Consider the following 18,329-nt stretch of genomic DNA (forward strand, 5'->3'; position numbering starts at 1 on the left):
TGATGACTAACTCACGTCACCGGAGTTTCCACCTTGGAGGAAAGCCTGGTCTGCGTTCCAAAATGGCTCGCTCTAGGCCACAGATGTAAAAAAACACAGTTGGTTCCAGTTGAAGAGTTCAGTTTTCTTTGGTGCCGCTTTGTTCCCCCCATTGAGTCTCACCAGTCGCTACAAGTTGGAATAGAAGATGGGTATACCAAACGAAACTATTCCTATAAGATAAACTACGACGCATCAATGGTTTTAATGGGCAGGTCCTAAAACTATCATCCATCTTCAACCGCTTATCCGTAGTCGGGGGGTGCAGTACTAAATTCCGACCAGTCATTGGTCCGACAAATACCTCAAACCCTAACCTAACCATAACAACGCCAAAATCAAATGGGTTCAGATCTGAGCCAAGTCTCCTGAGGAGGCGCATCTGAAGCCTGTCCTGGACGGGGTATCCATCCGGACGTAAAAAAACAAATCCCACCTTTAAACAGCTCCGTCTTTCTATTTCCCACAACTGATCCATGAAAAAAAAAAACCTGTCTTCTCTACCAGGATAGCAGCTCTGGACCCATCCGACATGGCCCTGGCAACGCAGCAGGCGGATGAGGAGCAGCAGGCCACAGCCATGACAGAGCTCTCCCTCCCAGAGGAGGCAGCCAACGCTGGGGCAGGAACAGGCTCCTCGCCGGACGTCAGGACTTCTGTCCTCTAGACGAGGCCGCGTGTCAGTCAGGTTATCTGCCATGATCCCGTAACAAGCCACTCTCCATCATTACTTCCCTTTTCAACCTACCTATAATGTACACGCAGTGGTGTAAAGTAATGACTACATACGTTTACTCAAGTACTGTACTTAAATAGAAGTTTGAGGTACTTTTTACTTCTCCTCCACTACTATCTCAAGAGGCAAATGTTGTACTTTTGCTCTAGTACATTTATTTGAAAACTTTAGTTACTAGTTACTTTTTTTGATTATGACAAAACATACATTAACCACTTCAGACCTACATTTTGGCCATTTGAAAATAGCCGATCTACAAGCTCACAATGTGTTGCATTGTGAGCACATAGATCTGCTATTTTCTAAATATTTGCATACATTTAAAAACTTGTGAAATGGGACATTCTGCACAATGAGTACTTTGTACTTTTGGTACTTAAAGTACATTTTGATACCAATACTTTAGTACTTTTATTCAAGTAAATTTAGAATTCCAGACATTTACTTACGTAACGGAATACTTCCACATTGCAGTGTTGACACTTTTAAGTAAAACATTTGATTACGTTTTCCACCACTGATTTACCCTAAAATATTACAAATTACAAATCCTAACCAGCCCTTATTGTATCATCTACTGTGCGTGTGTGTGTGTGTGCGTGCGTGCGTGCGTACGTACGTGCGTGCGTGTAGTAGGCATGTGAGAATGAAAGAGAAACCAATCAGAAAATGTGGTGTGTGTGTGTGTGTGGGGGGGGGGGGGGGGGGGGGGGGGGGGGATAAGCATATTAGGACTTTGGTTAATACGTCTTTATACAGTCAAGGGTTAATACCTGTAACGACTTTAGGTTAGAGTTTAAACTTGTAGGAATGTTTTTTTTTTATGAATTCTGACTGAAGTATTGCTGTTATTATAAAAACTATGAGATGTCCCTGACTCCCTATGCTTCAACAGCATTGTAATATAATGTATACACAGACCTCTTACGATAGCATGAATACCACACGAATATTACCTTATGTAAATCTGTAACACTTTAAATTCAATAATTTGGTTTGTCACTGTTGAAGTGAAAGTTTAACATTTGATTTGTGACTGATCGATGACACAGTGTAAACTTTTTTTTTTTTTTTTAACGTCATCATTTGTAATTTGAACTGTACAGAATAAAAATTATGATGTTGACACTCTGGTCTCCATCTGTGTTCTCCTCCTCTCGTCTCATCACAATGTCTCTCCTACCGCAGCGGTTCCCCCACTCCACAAACCAACTGTATTTTACCTCCCGGAGCTTCCGCTGTATATCTCACAGTATCTACGGCGAGTCATACTGTAGCTAGCTTCCATAAAATGCTCCTGTCCTAGGAAAGACTATTTGCAAGGGCAAGAAATATACGAGAGACAACAGTTAATCCATCACAATGAAGATGGGCGGTGGGTGGGGAGAGAGCTCGTGATTGTGAGCTATAGAGTATAGTCCTTATTCTGGGCTGAAAATAGCAGACCTACAAGCATGCAATGAGCTTGTAGATCGTCTATTTATGTCAAAGAGATTTTTTTTAAAGGAGGGGGCCTCGTATACAGCCCTGGGAAAGTCCTGTCAACGGAGTATAGGGTTTAAGTCATTAAAGAGCCAATTGGGATTTTCTGGTAAGACACTCAATGGGAGAAGACCAGGAATTCTGTCAAAGAATGAGTGGCTTAAGCATGTTTGCTGTTCCACAGGAGTCCGATTTCCGTAGCGTGCATGATTGAGCTCCTACAGTAGATGGGCCCCTGGTGTGGGCTAGCATCACGAGGGATGTGTATGAGTATTTGAACTTGCGTACGTTTTCCGGGTATGCGCCTCTGAGTCTGTGCATGTATTATGGTAAGAATGAATGTGTGTGTGTGTGTGTGTGTGGTCATGCGCTAAGAAGCTACAGTATTTAAGCCACGAGAGGGCAGGCCAGCCCCTAGGGGGGCTGTTGTACGGCAGACAGAGAGGACCAACATGCACAGTCAGAGGTAGGGGGACAAGCAATGTTAATGTTATCATGTATTCGTGTCGAAGGAAAATAGCTTCAGAACTGACTAAATAATGTACGTGAGTGGAAAGCATGTATCAAATATGATGTTGCAAGTTCATTGTTGTCAAAAAAAGATAATATTGCTCGAGAAGGGCGTGCAAAGCTTTTTCGGCAGCCAGTTGATAAGATTCTACTTTGAACTGTCTTTGGTAATGGTCGCTGTTATACATGTGCCTTTGTGACGCTGCGGGGATCAGAGATGACTTCATTCATTCTTCAGTGAACCTCAAAGGGAAGAAGCCGAAGGTTCAAGGAAAACAAACGCGCGCCGTCTTATTGAAAGTACTTCAGAAGTTGTACAAGTTGAAAGCTAATGGCTCTGTGAATTATGAATACTGACAAGGATTGCCAGCAGGGATATTCACGAGAGTGTGAGAGGGAGAGGGAGAGGGAGAGAGAGACAGAGACAGAGAGAGAAAGAGAGAGACATTTGAATCCCACAACGATTGAACACAAATTGCTTTGTCTCTATGCATTACACACTAATTATAGTCTTTATAAAACAAATACAACTTAGTCATAATGAATTAATGACGAGCTCAGCCATCACCAGGTTAACTGACCCACCGACTGACCGTCGTCTTAGAATACGAATTGCTTATACGCCGCTCTCCCGCTAACCTTTCCTCATATTTCGGCAGCATGTGGCTGAGCGTGTCTGCTCGCGGTGACCTTGTGCGTCACCCTGACGGCAGGGCAGTTTCCGCGAGAGTGTGTCACCCCCGAGGGCCTGCGGAGTGGCCAGTGCTGCCCGTCGCCCACAGGGGCAGCGGGGGACGAGTGCGGCTCCGCCGCCGGGCGGGGCCAGTGTGTGGCCATCACGGCCGACACCCGCCGCCACGGACCCCAGTACCCGCACGACGGACGCGACGACAGGGAGAGGTGGCCCGTGCGCTTCTTCAACCGCACGTGCCAGTGCAACGGGAATTTCAGCGGGCACAACTGTGGGCGCTGTCGACACGGGTGGACTGGCCCCGACTGTGACCAGAGGATCTCCGTGGGTAAGATGGCTGTCATCTTTAAACACCTTCACCCTTGGAATCCCTATTTTTTGGGCAAGGTTTTCCAAATAATAATGTTAAAAAAAACCAACGTGAAAATGAATCTTCTCAAATTGCAATAACGGCACACCTAAAAGCTCTCAAGCTCGTAGATGTGCTATTTTCGCTATTTGTCGTACAACAAAGGGCTTAAGTGGTTTCATTGGTGGTGGTGTGAATGTACCATCCGAAATTGTCAAATAAACCTTTGCTGCTGCTTTCTCATGCAACAAATAATGAGAGAAGAAATACTGAATCACCACTAATTGCTAGTACTATTTATTTCTCTCCTCTCTCTCTCTCTCTCTCTCTCTCTCTCTCTCTCTCTCTCTCTCTCTCTCTCTCTCTCTCTCTCTCTCTCTCTCTCATCTCTCTCTCTCTCTCTCTCTCTTCTCTCTCTCTCTCTCTCTCTCTCTCTCTCTCTCTCTCTCTCTCTCTCTCTTCTCTCTCTCTCTCTCTCTCTCTCTCTCTCTCTCTCTCTCTCTCTCTCTCTCTCTCTCTCTCTCTCTCTCTCTCTCTCTCTCTCTCTCTCTCTCTCTGCCTCCCTCCTTCTCCCTCTGCTTCCCTCCTCCCCCCCCCTCCCCCCCCTCGCCCCTCCCTCTCTCTAATGATCTCTCTAGTAAGGAGGAACGTGATGCAGATGAGTGCAGCTGAGAAGCAGGCATTCGTGAATGCCTTGGACGAGGCTAAGAGGACTGTCCACCCTGATCTGGTCATCTGCACAAGACGGTACATTATGGCACACACATCTGCACAGATTTATAATTAAGGGAAGTCAATATTATGCCAGTCCATAAGGTTGAGTATATTAGTATGAATGAAACGGTATCCTCTTTCTCTCCTGATCTAATTAAATGTTGCCTGGCTCCAGCCTCTGAATCGCTTAGTCACGACCCTTAAAAAATATGTTCAGTCGATTCAGGTCTGGTGACTCTATGGCAGCCTCGGTTCAAAATCGGGCTATGGCAAAACTGATCAGTGCCATTTCAACAAACAACAAACATGGCTGCCCCCACTGTGGTAACCTGCGACACTACCGATCTGGCTATTGAATCACAGAAACGTTTTAGAAACATGATCACCGACATATTTCATCGTGTTTGTTTGCATGCTAGTAGCGCTCGTTGACCGTGTTTGTTTGGTTAGCAACCAGGTTAGCCACATTGACAACGACGTCATCTGCTTCAATACTATTGTGATTGGTTGGGGTGAACCAATCGCTGAAGACTGCCGCTTTGGCGACGCCCACCCCAGAAACTGGTGCTGTGGGAAGGGGCTTTCAGTCTGAATAATGAAGTGAAACTAAATGAAAATTCAGGCTGAGTGTCAGGCTATATGAAATTGAGATACCAAACTGAAAATGTATTTTGCTGAAGCTACACTATACTTTCTATTTCGCTTCATGACAAATAGTGAAAATAGCAACGATCGCAACACGTCACGATCACAAAACTCTGACAATTGTTTAAAATGAATTAATTAATTCATTCATATTCGGACTCTGGATTGAAAGGGGTTAAAGACAGACAACACTCAGGGAAAATAACAAATGACCATTTTGTGGTTTAAATTGGAACAAACTATATTTATGCAGTGCAAATCAGTCAGCTCAAATTAATGAAAATGGACTGGATTTCGACTGTGGCCTGAAAAACAGAACGGATTGAGGAGAGAAAACGAGGACAGAACAGAAGTGTGATGCATACAGTATGTGGACGGGGGGGGGGGGGGAGAACAAACAATGCCAGATGGTAGAGGAAGTGTGTGGATGAAAAGAAACAACAACAATCATGGTGCAAAAGGCTTTTGCACACCAGGGGAGAGACGAATAAATCATATAGGAAAATCACCAAGTATTTAGCATGTGAACTATTCATATAGTTCATGCGTTATTCATACAAGTTGATGCTATTATTCATGGTGAATATTGACCTCATTCTGACTGGGCTAAAATTGTGTTGTGTGAGCTTGTAGAGGCTCATTCATAGTCTGGATTTTCGGTGGTGAGGTGATCACCACTCCGGTGGTGAGGTGACCACCACTCCGGTGGTGAGGTGACCACCGGAGCCGAAATAACGTTGAGCGGTGGTGAGTAAAAACACAGAGAAGGGCTTCACCGCGGCTCGCGTAGTTCGGTGGTCACCTCACCACCGACTATGAATGAGCCTTCAGTCACCCATTTCCACCAGCATCTTCGCCCTATATTAGGGATGTAGGTGTACAGCATAACTCTACTGCTGCATGATGTCATCGTCCCCAGGTACCAGGAAATCCTGGGCCCCGATGGAAACACGCCGCAGTTTGAGAACATCACCATTTACAACTACTTCGTCTGGACCCACTACTACTCTGTGAGCAAGACCTACCTCGGGCCGGGCCAGGCCAGCTTCGGCGGAGTGGACTTCTCCCACGAGGGACCGGGCTTCGTCACCTGGCACCGCTTCCACCTGCTGCAGCTTGAACGAGACATGCAGGTATACTGTGGGGTGGAAGGAAGCAGAGAGGGAGGGAGGGACGGGGGGGAGAGAGAGAGAGAGAGAGGATTAAAATCTCATGACTGAAATGTTTGTATGACCATGTTCCTAATGCGTGATTTGTGAAACAGTGTGAAACGACTCCCCCACACTAGCGATGTGTTCCCTAAACCAGGGGTTCTCAACGTTTTGGCCGGGGACCCCCAGAAATGCCCTCCGCCCCGCCCCCCCTCCCCACCCCCAATACAAATTGGCCGCTACAATAACCATAATAAGAGTGAAAATACATCATAAATAAATACTGAAACCAGATATAATCATTAAGGAAAGTTTATGCATAAGTAAACTCTTCATTTCTCTTTTCCAGTCAATCATTTCTTTTTCATCATAGACAAATAATGCACTTCCGGAAAATTTGTCCAGCTGTCGCCCGCTTTAACCTTAACCTTTGCTTTTATATGAAATATCCCAGACCCTGCGTTCTATGGGAGATGCTTCTGAACGTATTGCTAGTTTGAGCACTTCAAATGCTCTAATCTTAAAGTAATAACCAAAAATAGCCCATGCATGTACAAGCGACATTGAGAGCTTGTAGTTCGGCTATTTTCTCTGCCACGCTCAACATGCTTCCATGGAAGACATGTTGGGTTCAATGCGATCAAAATGACAGAGAGATAGAGAAAAGCCTTCCCTAAATCCCTTCTCTTAAATAAAACAGCGTGGGGAGGAGGAATAATAGGGACGTTAGGGAGACGTTTTGGAGCAATAGTGTGATGGGAGATGGGGGAGAAAATCAAGGTCAAAGGCATGATGTGAAAACAGATAGGGTGATAAAGAAGACGAGATGAGTGACAGTGTATAACACTTATAAAACAGGATCATATATCACACAGTAAAGTATAGGATCATTTAGGGGAAATACTACAGTACAACCTGTACATTTTTGAAAATGTGTTGAAAACTTTTTGAAACGTGAAAACAATTTACCTACAACATTTGCCTATAATGACATGACCAAAATGATGATGCCATGCATGTTGAAAGTTACGCGTCGGGTCTGCATACACCTCTCAGCCATTGTAAAATCCACGGTAACCTGAGACCTCTTGTGACTTATTGCTTTTCTAAAACGGTTACAAACGTATAGCAATATTAACCTAATAAAACTATTAAATTCACAAAAATAGCTACGCTTTGCGCCCACCAGAGTGAGCCACACACTTCCTTGTTTTGCTCTGCAAGTAGGCTATGTGACGGGAGAATAGCGCTTGATGGCCCTACGGGGCTGCCTGGAGCCACACATTCACAGTCATATGAGTGCGGGCGGTGCTTACACGCCTGCACGGCCAGGGAAATCAAGGAAATCAAGTGCTCCCCTTCCCCAGTTCAACTGGGAATGATATAAAGTGATTGAAGGTGTGGATTATCGGTGAGATTTACAACGGTCATGTGACGCTAACCAGCCAATCAGAATCAAGTATTGGGACTAACTGTTTTAGAAAGTTAGTTCGCTTCTAGGTTTTGCTTTAACATTACTGCTTAGTGCTTTTACTATCATTATTACTCTGATATTTCCATCCACCGATCCATCCATCATAATATACGCACAGACATACTGTAGCTTTTCCTCTCACCCTCCATCCACACAGGACATGTTGGGGGACCCGACCTTCGCGCTGCCCTACTGGAACTTTGCCATCGGAGGCAGCGAGTGTGACATCTGCACCGACGACCTGCTGGGAGCCAGGAGCAGCTTTGACATGGACTCCCTCAGCTCCAACTCTGTCTTCTCCCAGTGGAGGGTCATCTGTGAGAGTGTGGAGGACTACGACACCCTGGGCACCATCTGCAACAGTGAGGACAACAGGCTTTATGCACACACACACACACACACGCCATTTTTGGAAAGAACTTAGGCCCCTTCCCTACTTACTGACGATACTTATGAAGACTCTGTTCTGTTCCATTCTGGTCAAACAGAGTCAGGGTGCTGCTATTGTGCATTTTGGCTCACTGGAAACACTCTGCTACACCAGTGTGTCTCAAAGTGTTCTTGAGTGTTTCCAAATGGCCTTGTACGGGTGTGTAACTCTGAGAGTGTACGGGTCCATTTGTACACTCTCAGAGTTATGGGGGTCCTTGAAATGTAAAAGTTTGAGAACCAATGAATGTACACTAAATGGAACAGAGCCTTAATTAGTATAATCGGTAACACCTATGGAGGAAGTAGGGAAGGGGCCTGAAAGTAGGAAGAATTATGCTGTGTGAAATAGATCCTATTGCTCTATGTGGACGCACGCACACACGAAAACAAATACAACCAACTAAGCACAGAAACACACACAAGCACGTGCGGTTGTGTGTGTGTGTGCGTTCTGATAATGTTGTTCTAACTGCATCAGAAAGGCGGGCGAAAAGCACATAAAGAGAGCACGCAGAACATAAAGTACTATAGTCAATGACTCACAGCTGTTGTGGGGCCCTTGATATTGCGTGAAATAACTGCGTTTAGAGACGATTCCGCTAGATTAACAGTATCTTACATATGCATCTGAACTTCCAACCCGTAGGGCTGACATTGAGAACTTTTTTTCCCCCATTATGCAACACACATTGGAACACACACATGGGACGGCGTGGCTCAGGGGTAGAGTGGCTGGATGGTAACCGCAAGGTTGCCAGTTCGAACCCGGGCTCCCCCAGAGTTAGTGTCGAAGTGTCCTTGAGCAAGACTCTGAACCCCTAACCCCCTCCTGATGTGCTGGTTGGTGCATTGCATGGTTTCTGCCGCCATCGGTGAAATGGGTGAATGTAAATACACAATCTATGTAAAGCGCCTTGGATAAAGGCGCTATATAAATGCACCATTTACCATTTTACATTGTCACAAGGTTGCACTAGTTAACGCTTCTGTACTGGAATAATGGAAAGAATTACAATTTAGCCGATTAGACTCTATAGAGTCTATAGGAAGGTTTGTAAATCACAGTACAGTAAACATCATGAGATTTCCAGTTTGAACGATGAACATTGTTTCCTTACGTACTACTGTAGTACTAAATACTCAAGAATGTTAATACTCTTAAGCCATAGTGTGCCACCGATGATCCTTAGCGAACTGTTAGTATGTATAGGGGGAACCTCCGGGTTAATTCCACGCTACTAGTTAGAGCATGTGAGTAGTGGACAACACGTCAGTGGTCTGGTCTATCTTTTTAATCCTCTTAGAGATTCATGTCATGACTGAGGTGGTGGTATTTCTGTCTGTTACAAACCATATTTCTTTAAATGGGCGAGGGGGTTGCTTCATTTGGGCATATGCCTGTTAAAATAAGGAATCTCTCAGTCTGCTGGCGCCTTTGATCTAAGTGCATAATCTTCAAAGCAGACTGTCATACAACTTGGTTATGTTACCCACTGTAGTGTGTATTTGTGTGTGTGTGTGTGTGTGTGTGTGTGTGTGTGCGTGCATGTGTGTGTGCATTCGTGCGCGCATGTCCATGTCTATGCATACTGTATTCGTGCGTGCACACTCGTGTGTAAGAGTACAGCTACTAAATGAGCACAAGAATAAAAGAGATGTGTTCGTGGCTTACATAATTACCACTCAGAAGTCAGAATTGTGTATAAATAAATAATTTAGAAGGAAGCTCCTATTTAGGGCATCTTCCAAATGATTGTTAGAATGTGTGAAGTTTCAAAAAGTTGAGTGAGAAAAAATAAAGCTATTAAAAAGTGCATGTTCACCCCGTGTCCCCTAGCGTAGGTACCCTCACAAAAACATGCAGTAATCCTGGTCTCTAAACTACCTCCCCCTGACGGATGGAGGGGAAAGGAACTGGTCGGAATAACGTGTTCCTTCCACGCGCTACGTCCAGCCGGCGAATTTCCCCCTGTCAGGTGAAAAGAAGCAGCTTGGACTCCTCATGTATAGAAGGAGGCATGAGGTCAGTCTGCTGCCCCCCCCCCCCCAGGTTGGCAGAGGAAGTGTAGCGCCCAGGATTACATTAGATTATTGACACTGGGTGAAAAAAATGGGTCGCAAAATCGTGGGATAAAGATCTTTTTACCGGTAATTGTTTTTTATTTCACAGCACCGGTACTGTACAACAGTTTTTTTTACTTAAGTAAAAGTATCAATACTGCAATATAGAAATACTGGAAGTACTCATTATGCAGAATGTCTAGTTTCAAGTTTTCAAATGTATAGAAATCTTTAGAAAAATCGGCTATTTTCAAATGGCCGAAATATAGATGGGGCTTAAGTGGTTAATTAATGAATGCTTTGTAATAATAATCCAAAACTACAAAGTAACTAGTAACTGAAGTTTTCAAATAATTTGTAGTAGACTAAAAGTACAACTTTTGCCTCTGAGATGTAAAAAGAAAAGTAATGAGAATTGGAAATTAAATACTCCAGTAAAGTAAAAATACCTCAAAATTGCACTAAAGTACAGTAATTGAGTAAATGTACTTAGTGACTTTACACCACTGCTGTACGGTGCCATGTTTATTTATCCATTAATCAATTAATTTAAAAGTGTAGCAGAGAATAATCCCATCTATCTATCTATAAAGGCACCAAGTCTCTGTACGTCTGTAGACGACGTAACTCAAAAAACGTTCTACCCACCGACTTCGAATTTCACACACGCGTTCCACACAGGGAGCGCAGTGTGTTGGATCGCCGGTTGTCCTCTGCCCCGGCTCTGGACAGGGCCCAGATCTACAAGCTCACGAAAAATCGTGAAAATGTGGCGCAAATCCGGGAGCGTACCTATGTTCCCCAGGTTCTATGTTCCCCATCCGGGAGCGTACCTATGTTCCCCAGGTTCTATGTTCCCCACCATGCTAAAAAGGTTCTTTGTATTTTAGCAATTTAGTCTTAGTGTTACTTTTAGTAGCTAATTCTGATTTAAGCTCAGTCTTTGAACTATCCATTGAACTTTAGGCCTGCCTAGGCTACAACTATCTAGTCTTAGCCAACTAAAAATTAACACTGGCATAAAATAAAATAAAACATAATTTCTCAGACTCTTCAACAAAGAAGGCAAAAACATTCTTTGTTCTGTACTTATACATACAATGTTATAGTACAAAAGTCCTTAAACCAGAAACCTAACGCTAACCCTAAACCCTAAGGTAAGTGGGGAACATAGAACCTGGGGAACATATAGGGATGACCCAACTAATCCTTCAATATGTATTCTTTCAGAGCAGACATTTTTAACTGAAATCTTTGCTTCTGGGGGGATTCCCTGGAACAACATATTTTCAAATGGGCGTCGTCGGGCCAATGACATAATAGTTTTTGGAGTCCTTGACATGAAAAACTTTGAGAACCATTGACATATAGAAACATAGGTTGTTTCTGAAAACTGTCATGATTTAGAAGACATTTTGTAGAATGTGGTCTCAGACCAAAATGGGTCAATGGCTGACCTTGGGCTGTATATGTCTCACTAGGCACAGAGAGCAGCGTGATAAGGAGGAACCCAGCGGGCAACGTGGCGCGGCCCATGGTGCAGCGGCTGCCGGAGCCCCAGGACGTGGTGGACTGTCTGGAGCTTAATGCCTTCGACACCGCCCCGTACTACTCCACCTCCTCCGAGAGCTTCAGGAACACCATCGAAGGTGCATGGGGCGGCTAGTAAAACGAGGGGGTGAGGGTGTACAAACATAGAGGGCTGTCGGGGAATCGCGATAACAAATTTAAAGATGGAGTGCCGTGATTTTTGTACTTTTTCTGTTTTGTATGTGTCTATGGAGTCGACATTACTCTAATAGACCCCCAGGTGTGGTTAGAATATTGAAATATGTCTTCCCTGTGTATTTTCTTTTGTTTCTTCCTGAAAGCTGAAAGCCTTTGAGTCAAAAGGCCCAATGGAAATGACAGTGATATAGTGACAATATCAACAACAGCTGTGGGTGCAGCTTCAGTTCAGGTGGATCACCACCCATCGCCACAAATCAGGCATACTTAATGAACTGGTGGGTGTGGCCACATGATAACATCCTTTAACACTTTCTGAACACTTTTTTGAAAGAAATATTTCTCCTAGTATAATCATAGTACCTGATGATCAAGTTTTAGGGGGGGGGATCACATCACTCCATCTTTAAGTTGACCATTAATTGTCACAAATAATTGCAATTCACAATTTAGTTTTCCTTTTAGGCTTCGTAATCCTAAATTGCACAAGGCATATATATGACAAATACAAAGAAATCAGTGACACATTTAATATTTTATATATTTTTTCTTTCCAAATAATTTACAAAATAGCGGAAATAGTTGATCAACAAGCTTAGAACATGTCACAAAGTGATGTGCTGCAAGCTTGTAGATCTGCGATTAGGCGATTATGTAAAAAAATTAACAGGCCTACAAATATAAGGGTCCATTTGTTAAATTTTTTACACTCTCGAGTTACAAATGGAAAAACTCTTGACTATCCTTCTTGCCAAAGACGCTCCGGCTGGGGTTCTGGATAAATAAACGTAGGCACACCTGTGTGACTTGGTTGCAAATTGAATGATACCCTCTCAGCATACAGAATAAACGTACCGGGTAAATAGATGGGCATGTATTCAAAATACATATCCTCGAAATACGTATTTTCTGTATTTTAGAGAAAAGAAATACAAAAAAGAAATACAAAAAAAGGTATTAAAAAGGTATATAAAAATGTATTTCAAATACATGCCCATCTCTGAATACACATACACATGGTTAGAGAAGACCTTACATGACTAGCTTGGCTGTTACTCCCATGATCTTCTAGGATACAGCGCCCCCCAGGGGACGTATGACCCTGTGGTGCGTAGTCTCCACAACCTGGCCCACCTCTTCCTGAACGGGACGGGTGGACAGACCCACCTCTCCCCCAACGATCCCATCTTCGTGCTGCTGCACACCTTCACAGACGCAATCTTTGACGAGTGGCTCAGCCGACACAGACCAGGTACGCACGTGCGAGACATTACACCGTTTGTTTGTAGCTACGTAATGTACACACACAAACACACAGGGACACACAAAACATGGATGAGAAAAAGACACACTTACACACCTGAGACTGCAGTGTAAACCATGTTTCTGGTTTGTTCGTCTTCTCCAGGCGAGGCAGAGTACCCTGAGGAGAACGCTCCTATCGGTCACAACAGCAGGTCCAACATGGTTCCCTTCTGGCCTCCAGTCAGCAATGCTGAGATGTTTGTCGCTGCCCCAGACAACCTGGGATACTCGTACGAGGTTGTGTGGCCTAGTGAGTCGCACGCACGCACACGCACACGCACACACACACACACACACACAGTGATTAGCCTTGCACCACCAGTGACTGGAATGGCACAGGACATATCAGCCACAGCTTTAGGTACAGTGACACTTGTGGGCACAGAAAATAGCACCTCCTCCACACTTGACACCTATGGCAGCCGCAGAACAGTATTTTGAGAGAGTTGTTTAAGACAATCCTGCAAGAGGGTGGGTGTGTGTGTGTGTGTGTGTGTGTGTGTGTGTGTGTGTGTGTGTGTGTGTGTGTGTGTGTGTGTGTGTGTGTGTGTGTGTGTGTGTGTGTGTAATCATGGACACAGACAACTCCCAAACTTGCTGTGACTTTTGTAACATAGTTCTCCGAAGGCAAGCCAGAGTGTGTTATCAGAAGCAGAATTATTCTTATTGTTGGCTAGGTAGGTTTATGCTTGTACACTTTTACACTGAATAATGACAGTAAGAAACTATACAAAATACAGGCCAATGTGGACCATAGAATGATATGAAACAATAATGTGAATCATTGCATTAGATTCCACTGCACATAAGGAAGGTAGTCTAAACATGAGGCTCAATCTTGCCTATGATGCCTAAACCTGTCTAAGATAGGGCCCGAGCTGTTCGGATTAATCCAAAGCCTACCTCCATGATAAACACTTTTCCACTATTCCCAGTGGCCTCCTGTGCCGTTTGCAGTTCTGTCTAATAAAGCATTCAATCAATCAATCAATCCTTCACAGCCCGTGCTTTCACCGTGTCTGAGATCATCACCATAGGAATCGTGGCCGCGGTGCTGGTTGTGGCAATAATCGGCGCCGTCATCGCCTGTGCGGTGCGCGCTCACTCCTACCGCTCCGCCGAGGCCCTGGAACCGCTGCTGGGGGAGACCTTCCGGCGCTACTCGGAGGACGACCGGCGGCTGGACAAATCACAATCTGTGGTCTAGTTGGACGCCTTTCCATCCCACTGGAAAGGCCTTAACCTCTTAATGCATTTGTGTTTTGTTTTTATTATTCTTCTAATAAAGTTTCACTGGTTTTGAACCAAATGCCTGGGTGGCCGTGGGAGTGAGATCTTTATAATGTCCCAAAGTGGGGTCCGGGGACCCCCAGGGGTATTTCAGGGAGTCCCCAGCTAAATGGTAGTTAGGAACCAAATGGACCATTACGGGTCTGTAACTCTGAGTGTACAAATGGAACCAAACGGACCCGTTTAACGGGTCCGTTTGGTTCCATTTGTACACTCTCAGAGTTAAATTAACTTTGATTTTACAATATAAATTGGGGTCAATGCCATTAAATGGGGGTCTGTAGACAAATATTCATGTCAAACAGGGGGTCCTTGAAATTAAACGGGTTGAGAATCACCGGTCTCTGGAATATATGTTCTAATGGGGGCCCGCGGGCTAATACATGTCGATGTGGGGGTCCTTGACATGAACAAGTTTGGGAACCAGTTATAAAGGACTGACTGGTAGAGTGGAGCACATACAGTATATTAGCCAGGCACGGCTCTGCTCACAATGGATGGATGGCTTATTCAACTTACTGGCTTTGTGAGGCTATCAAACAAACTGTTAAATGTGAAATGTCAGTGATGTGGCATAGACTTTCCTAATGTTACAATGGTTTGCCATTTAAAAAAAGGAATTACATGTCAACTGTAAGCATAATGAGGTCCCGTTAATCGAATAAAGTATTTTAATTTCAGCATAGGCTAGCAATCAACATTAACACCTCAACAACCATCAATGAAAAAAACTGCTCAGTAATGTGTAATAGGCCTGGGCCGTGACTCAGCGGTCCAGGCACCTTGGCTGGTAATCCAGTCTGGCAGTGTGCCGCGGGTTCGACTCCCGATCCTGACGGCCTTTACTGCATGTCTTCCCCCCATCTCTCTCCCCATTTCCTGTCAGCCTACTGTCTTTCCCTCCATGAAAAAAAATACAAAATAAAGGCGAAAGCCACAAAATAAAACATTTAAAGTAATGTGTAATAAACATTGCGTATTATATTAATGGGAGATTATTAACAGGCAAATGCACTGTTGTTATTACATGCAATGTAATTAAGAAGCAGAATTCAGGTTTTTCGAACTGTTCACAGCCCTCTAAGACAGGGGTTCTCAACCCGTGGGTCGCGACCCCTCGGGGGGGGGGTCGCCAAATTATTTTGGGGGGCCCCCAAATTATAAAAAGTTTAGTTATGGTGTATTGTCTCTATTATTAAGGTTCTTGTAGCAGTCAATTTATATTGGGGGTCAGGAGGGGGCGGCGCGGGGGTCCCGAGACATTGCCAAAGCATTTCCGGGGGTCCCCGGCCAAAAACGTTGAGAACCCCTGCTCTAAGACACAGAGTGAGTAGACTGAAATGGTGCCATCCTATAATGAGCCATAGTGAGGACCAATTATTTGCAGATGGGCAAAGTGGTCCTTTAACATTTAACTGCGATATATACGGCATACCAAGGTTACTGCATTTAGTAGTATTATTATTAGTCGTTCTGAAAATTTTGCTGACAACAACTAAATGTTATTGTCAAAACAAATCACTTTTAATAGAGAAAAACATATAGGCATTAGGCAACCGCAACCCTGGTCCGTTGTTTTGTTCTTCCATGCTACTGATTAGTCTGACTTGGTTACTGCATACATGTGGGTGAGACACAGACTACATCATGGTTCTCAAAGTGGCGTCCGGGGACCCCCAGGGGTCCTTGAGGGAGTTCCAGGGGGTCCCCAACTAAATGATAGTTTGGAATCGAAATGGGCCCTTGTGGGTCTGTAACTCTGAGAGTGTACACTCTTAAGAGTTAAATTAACATTGATTTTACGATATAAATTGGGGTCTCAGAGATAGAAAATGCCATTAAATGGGGCGGGGGTCCGTAGCCTAATGCATGTCAAACTGGGGGTCCTTGAAATGAAAATGGTTGAGAATCACTGCTAGAGCCGTAAAAACTTCTCTTATGGGGGTCCTTGGCATATCATTTAAAATCGGGGTCCACAGGCTAATGAGTGTCAATTTGGGGGTCCTTGACAAGTTGAAAAGTTTGCAATACCACTGCAATAGTGAGTTATTATGAGTCTGACTTGGTTTCTGCATACATGGGTGAGACAAGCCAACTTCTTACTGTAATAGAGGACTGAGTGCCCCCATGTGGATGTAACGTGTTACTGCTAAGAGAAATGCCTTTTTCCAAGACTTGAGTTAAATCTAGGCCAAAATATAATTATGCGTCATGGGGCATCCCTGACGTGCCAATTTAACAGTCCCTCTCCGACACCAACAAGAGTCAAGACTGTGATGAGCTAAGTAGTTTCAGTGAGGTTATGGGCTACTGTAAGTTTACAGCTAACTTTACCGTTTACTGTAGAGATTTGACAGTAAAGAGCTGTTTAAGCAAAAGCCTATACTAACACCCACACACACACATTTTGTACTAAAGTAAAAAGGAACAATTATACTGCAGCATTGAAAAACTCTGTTACGAGTGAATTAAAAATGTACTTGAGTAAATGTAAAATGTACTTCTGCAGAATGTCTCATTTTAAAGTGTAATGTATAAAAACATCTCAGGGGTAAAAGTGGTTAATGTATGTTTTGTCCTAACATCAATGCGCTAGACCCCTGGGTGATGGATTGCTGAGGTGGAGCACCACACCTGCCTTCAGCTCCGCAAAATCATCCACTACATACTTGACACATACTCGGTTCACTTATGCAAAGTACCAAACCCACACTGGGGGGGGGGGGGGGGGGGGGGGGGGAGTAAAAGGGACAAACCAAAGCATTAACAACAAAATTAAAGAATCAATATAGTAGTAGGTGCTCTGTGTCATGTGTGTGTGTGTGTGTGTGTGTGTGTGTGTGTGTGTGCGTGCGTGCGTGCATGCATCTGATCACTGTCAAATGTCTTATGCACACTGCCAGAATACCTTAGGAACAACATATTATGTTTTCTATTTTGAGAAATCATTTTACTTTAACTTAATTCCAATGGCGGTTGGACCGGGTGAAAGCTCTCCTATGGTATGGAGCCATACGTCAGAGGGATGACTGAAGTCACAGACTACATGAAGTCTGACATCCACCTGGAAGCCATGTCATTATATTATGGAGCTTCTTAAATTGGAACTCACGGCCAGTACGATGTCTCTGATATGGATGTGTCCGTCCTGATCGACAGCACTGCCTTTCACCATGCTCTTCACCATCACACCAGCACTATAGTCTGAGGAAGACAACATGCAAGCTGTTTCAGTTGGCAACTTGGCATGAACCAAAATAAACATAAAAGCATTATTGACAAGCAACTAAATGTGCCGTTTTCTCTCCCAGGCCGACACAGAAATAGCCTGGCTTGGTCATACCGTGGATTCACTGACTAATGCATGCTTTAACACTAGCAGGATAGACTATTGCTAATGCTCTCCTATCTGGTGTGCCCCTTTTCACTAATGTATTAAAAATGATCTGTGAAGCACTGTGAGCACATTGGGTGGCACTTGCTGTAAAAATGTGCTATAATATTGATAAATAATAAGGACCAGTGCTCTAACTTCGGAGCTACGGAGCATAATTTGTCACTTACTCAAGGAGCATTCCCACATGTGTGTACAGCTATAGGTTAAATGCATGAACCCTAGCTACCCTATTCTGGTGCAAACATTCAGTGAAAACTATTTTCAGAAGAGAAAATGTAGAATATGAGCTGTAGAATATAGGTGTAAAACCATACTCCTGCCCCAA

At 44.0% G+C, this 18,329-nt stretch overlaps 1 protein-coding gene across 1 annotated transcript; it reads left to right on the forward strand.

The window, feature by feature from the left end:
• Positions 1 to 3,113: 3,113 nt before the first annotated feature.
• LOC310858343 (5,6-dihydroxyindole-2-carboxylic acid oxidase-like) lies at positions 3,114 to 14,619 on the forward strand (the record flags this gene model as incomplete). The annotated part of the gene is made up of 9 exons (XM_083764448.1): positions 3,114 to 3,156; positions 3,439 to 3,786; positions 4,446 to 4,554; positions 6,086 to 6,299; positions 7,949 to 8,153; positions 11,766 to 11,933; positions 13,085 to 13,264; positions 13,421 to 13,567; positions 14,319 to 14,619. The coding sequence occupies 9 exons, from the start codon at positions 3,114 to 3,116 to the stop codon at positions 14,522 to 14,524; spliced, it is 1,620 nt and encodes a 539-aa protein (XP_083620574.1). The 3' UTR covers positions 14,525 to 14,619.
• Between the last annotated feature and the right edge of the window lie 3,710 nt (positions 14,620 to 18,329).

Source organism: Protomyctophum parallelum, assembly GCF_964188405.1.
Source record: "Protomyctophum parallelum genome assembly, chromosome: 5".
NCBI lineage: Eukaryota > Metazoa > Chordata > Actinopteri > Myctophiformes > Myctophidae > Protomyctophum > Protomyctophum parallelum.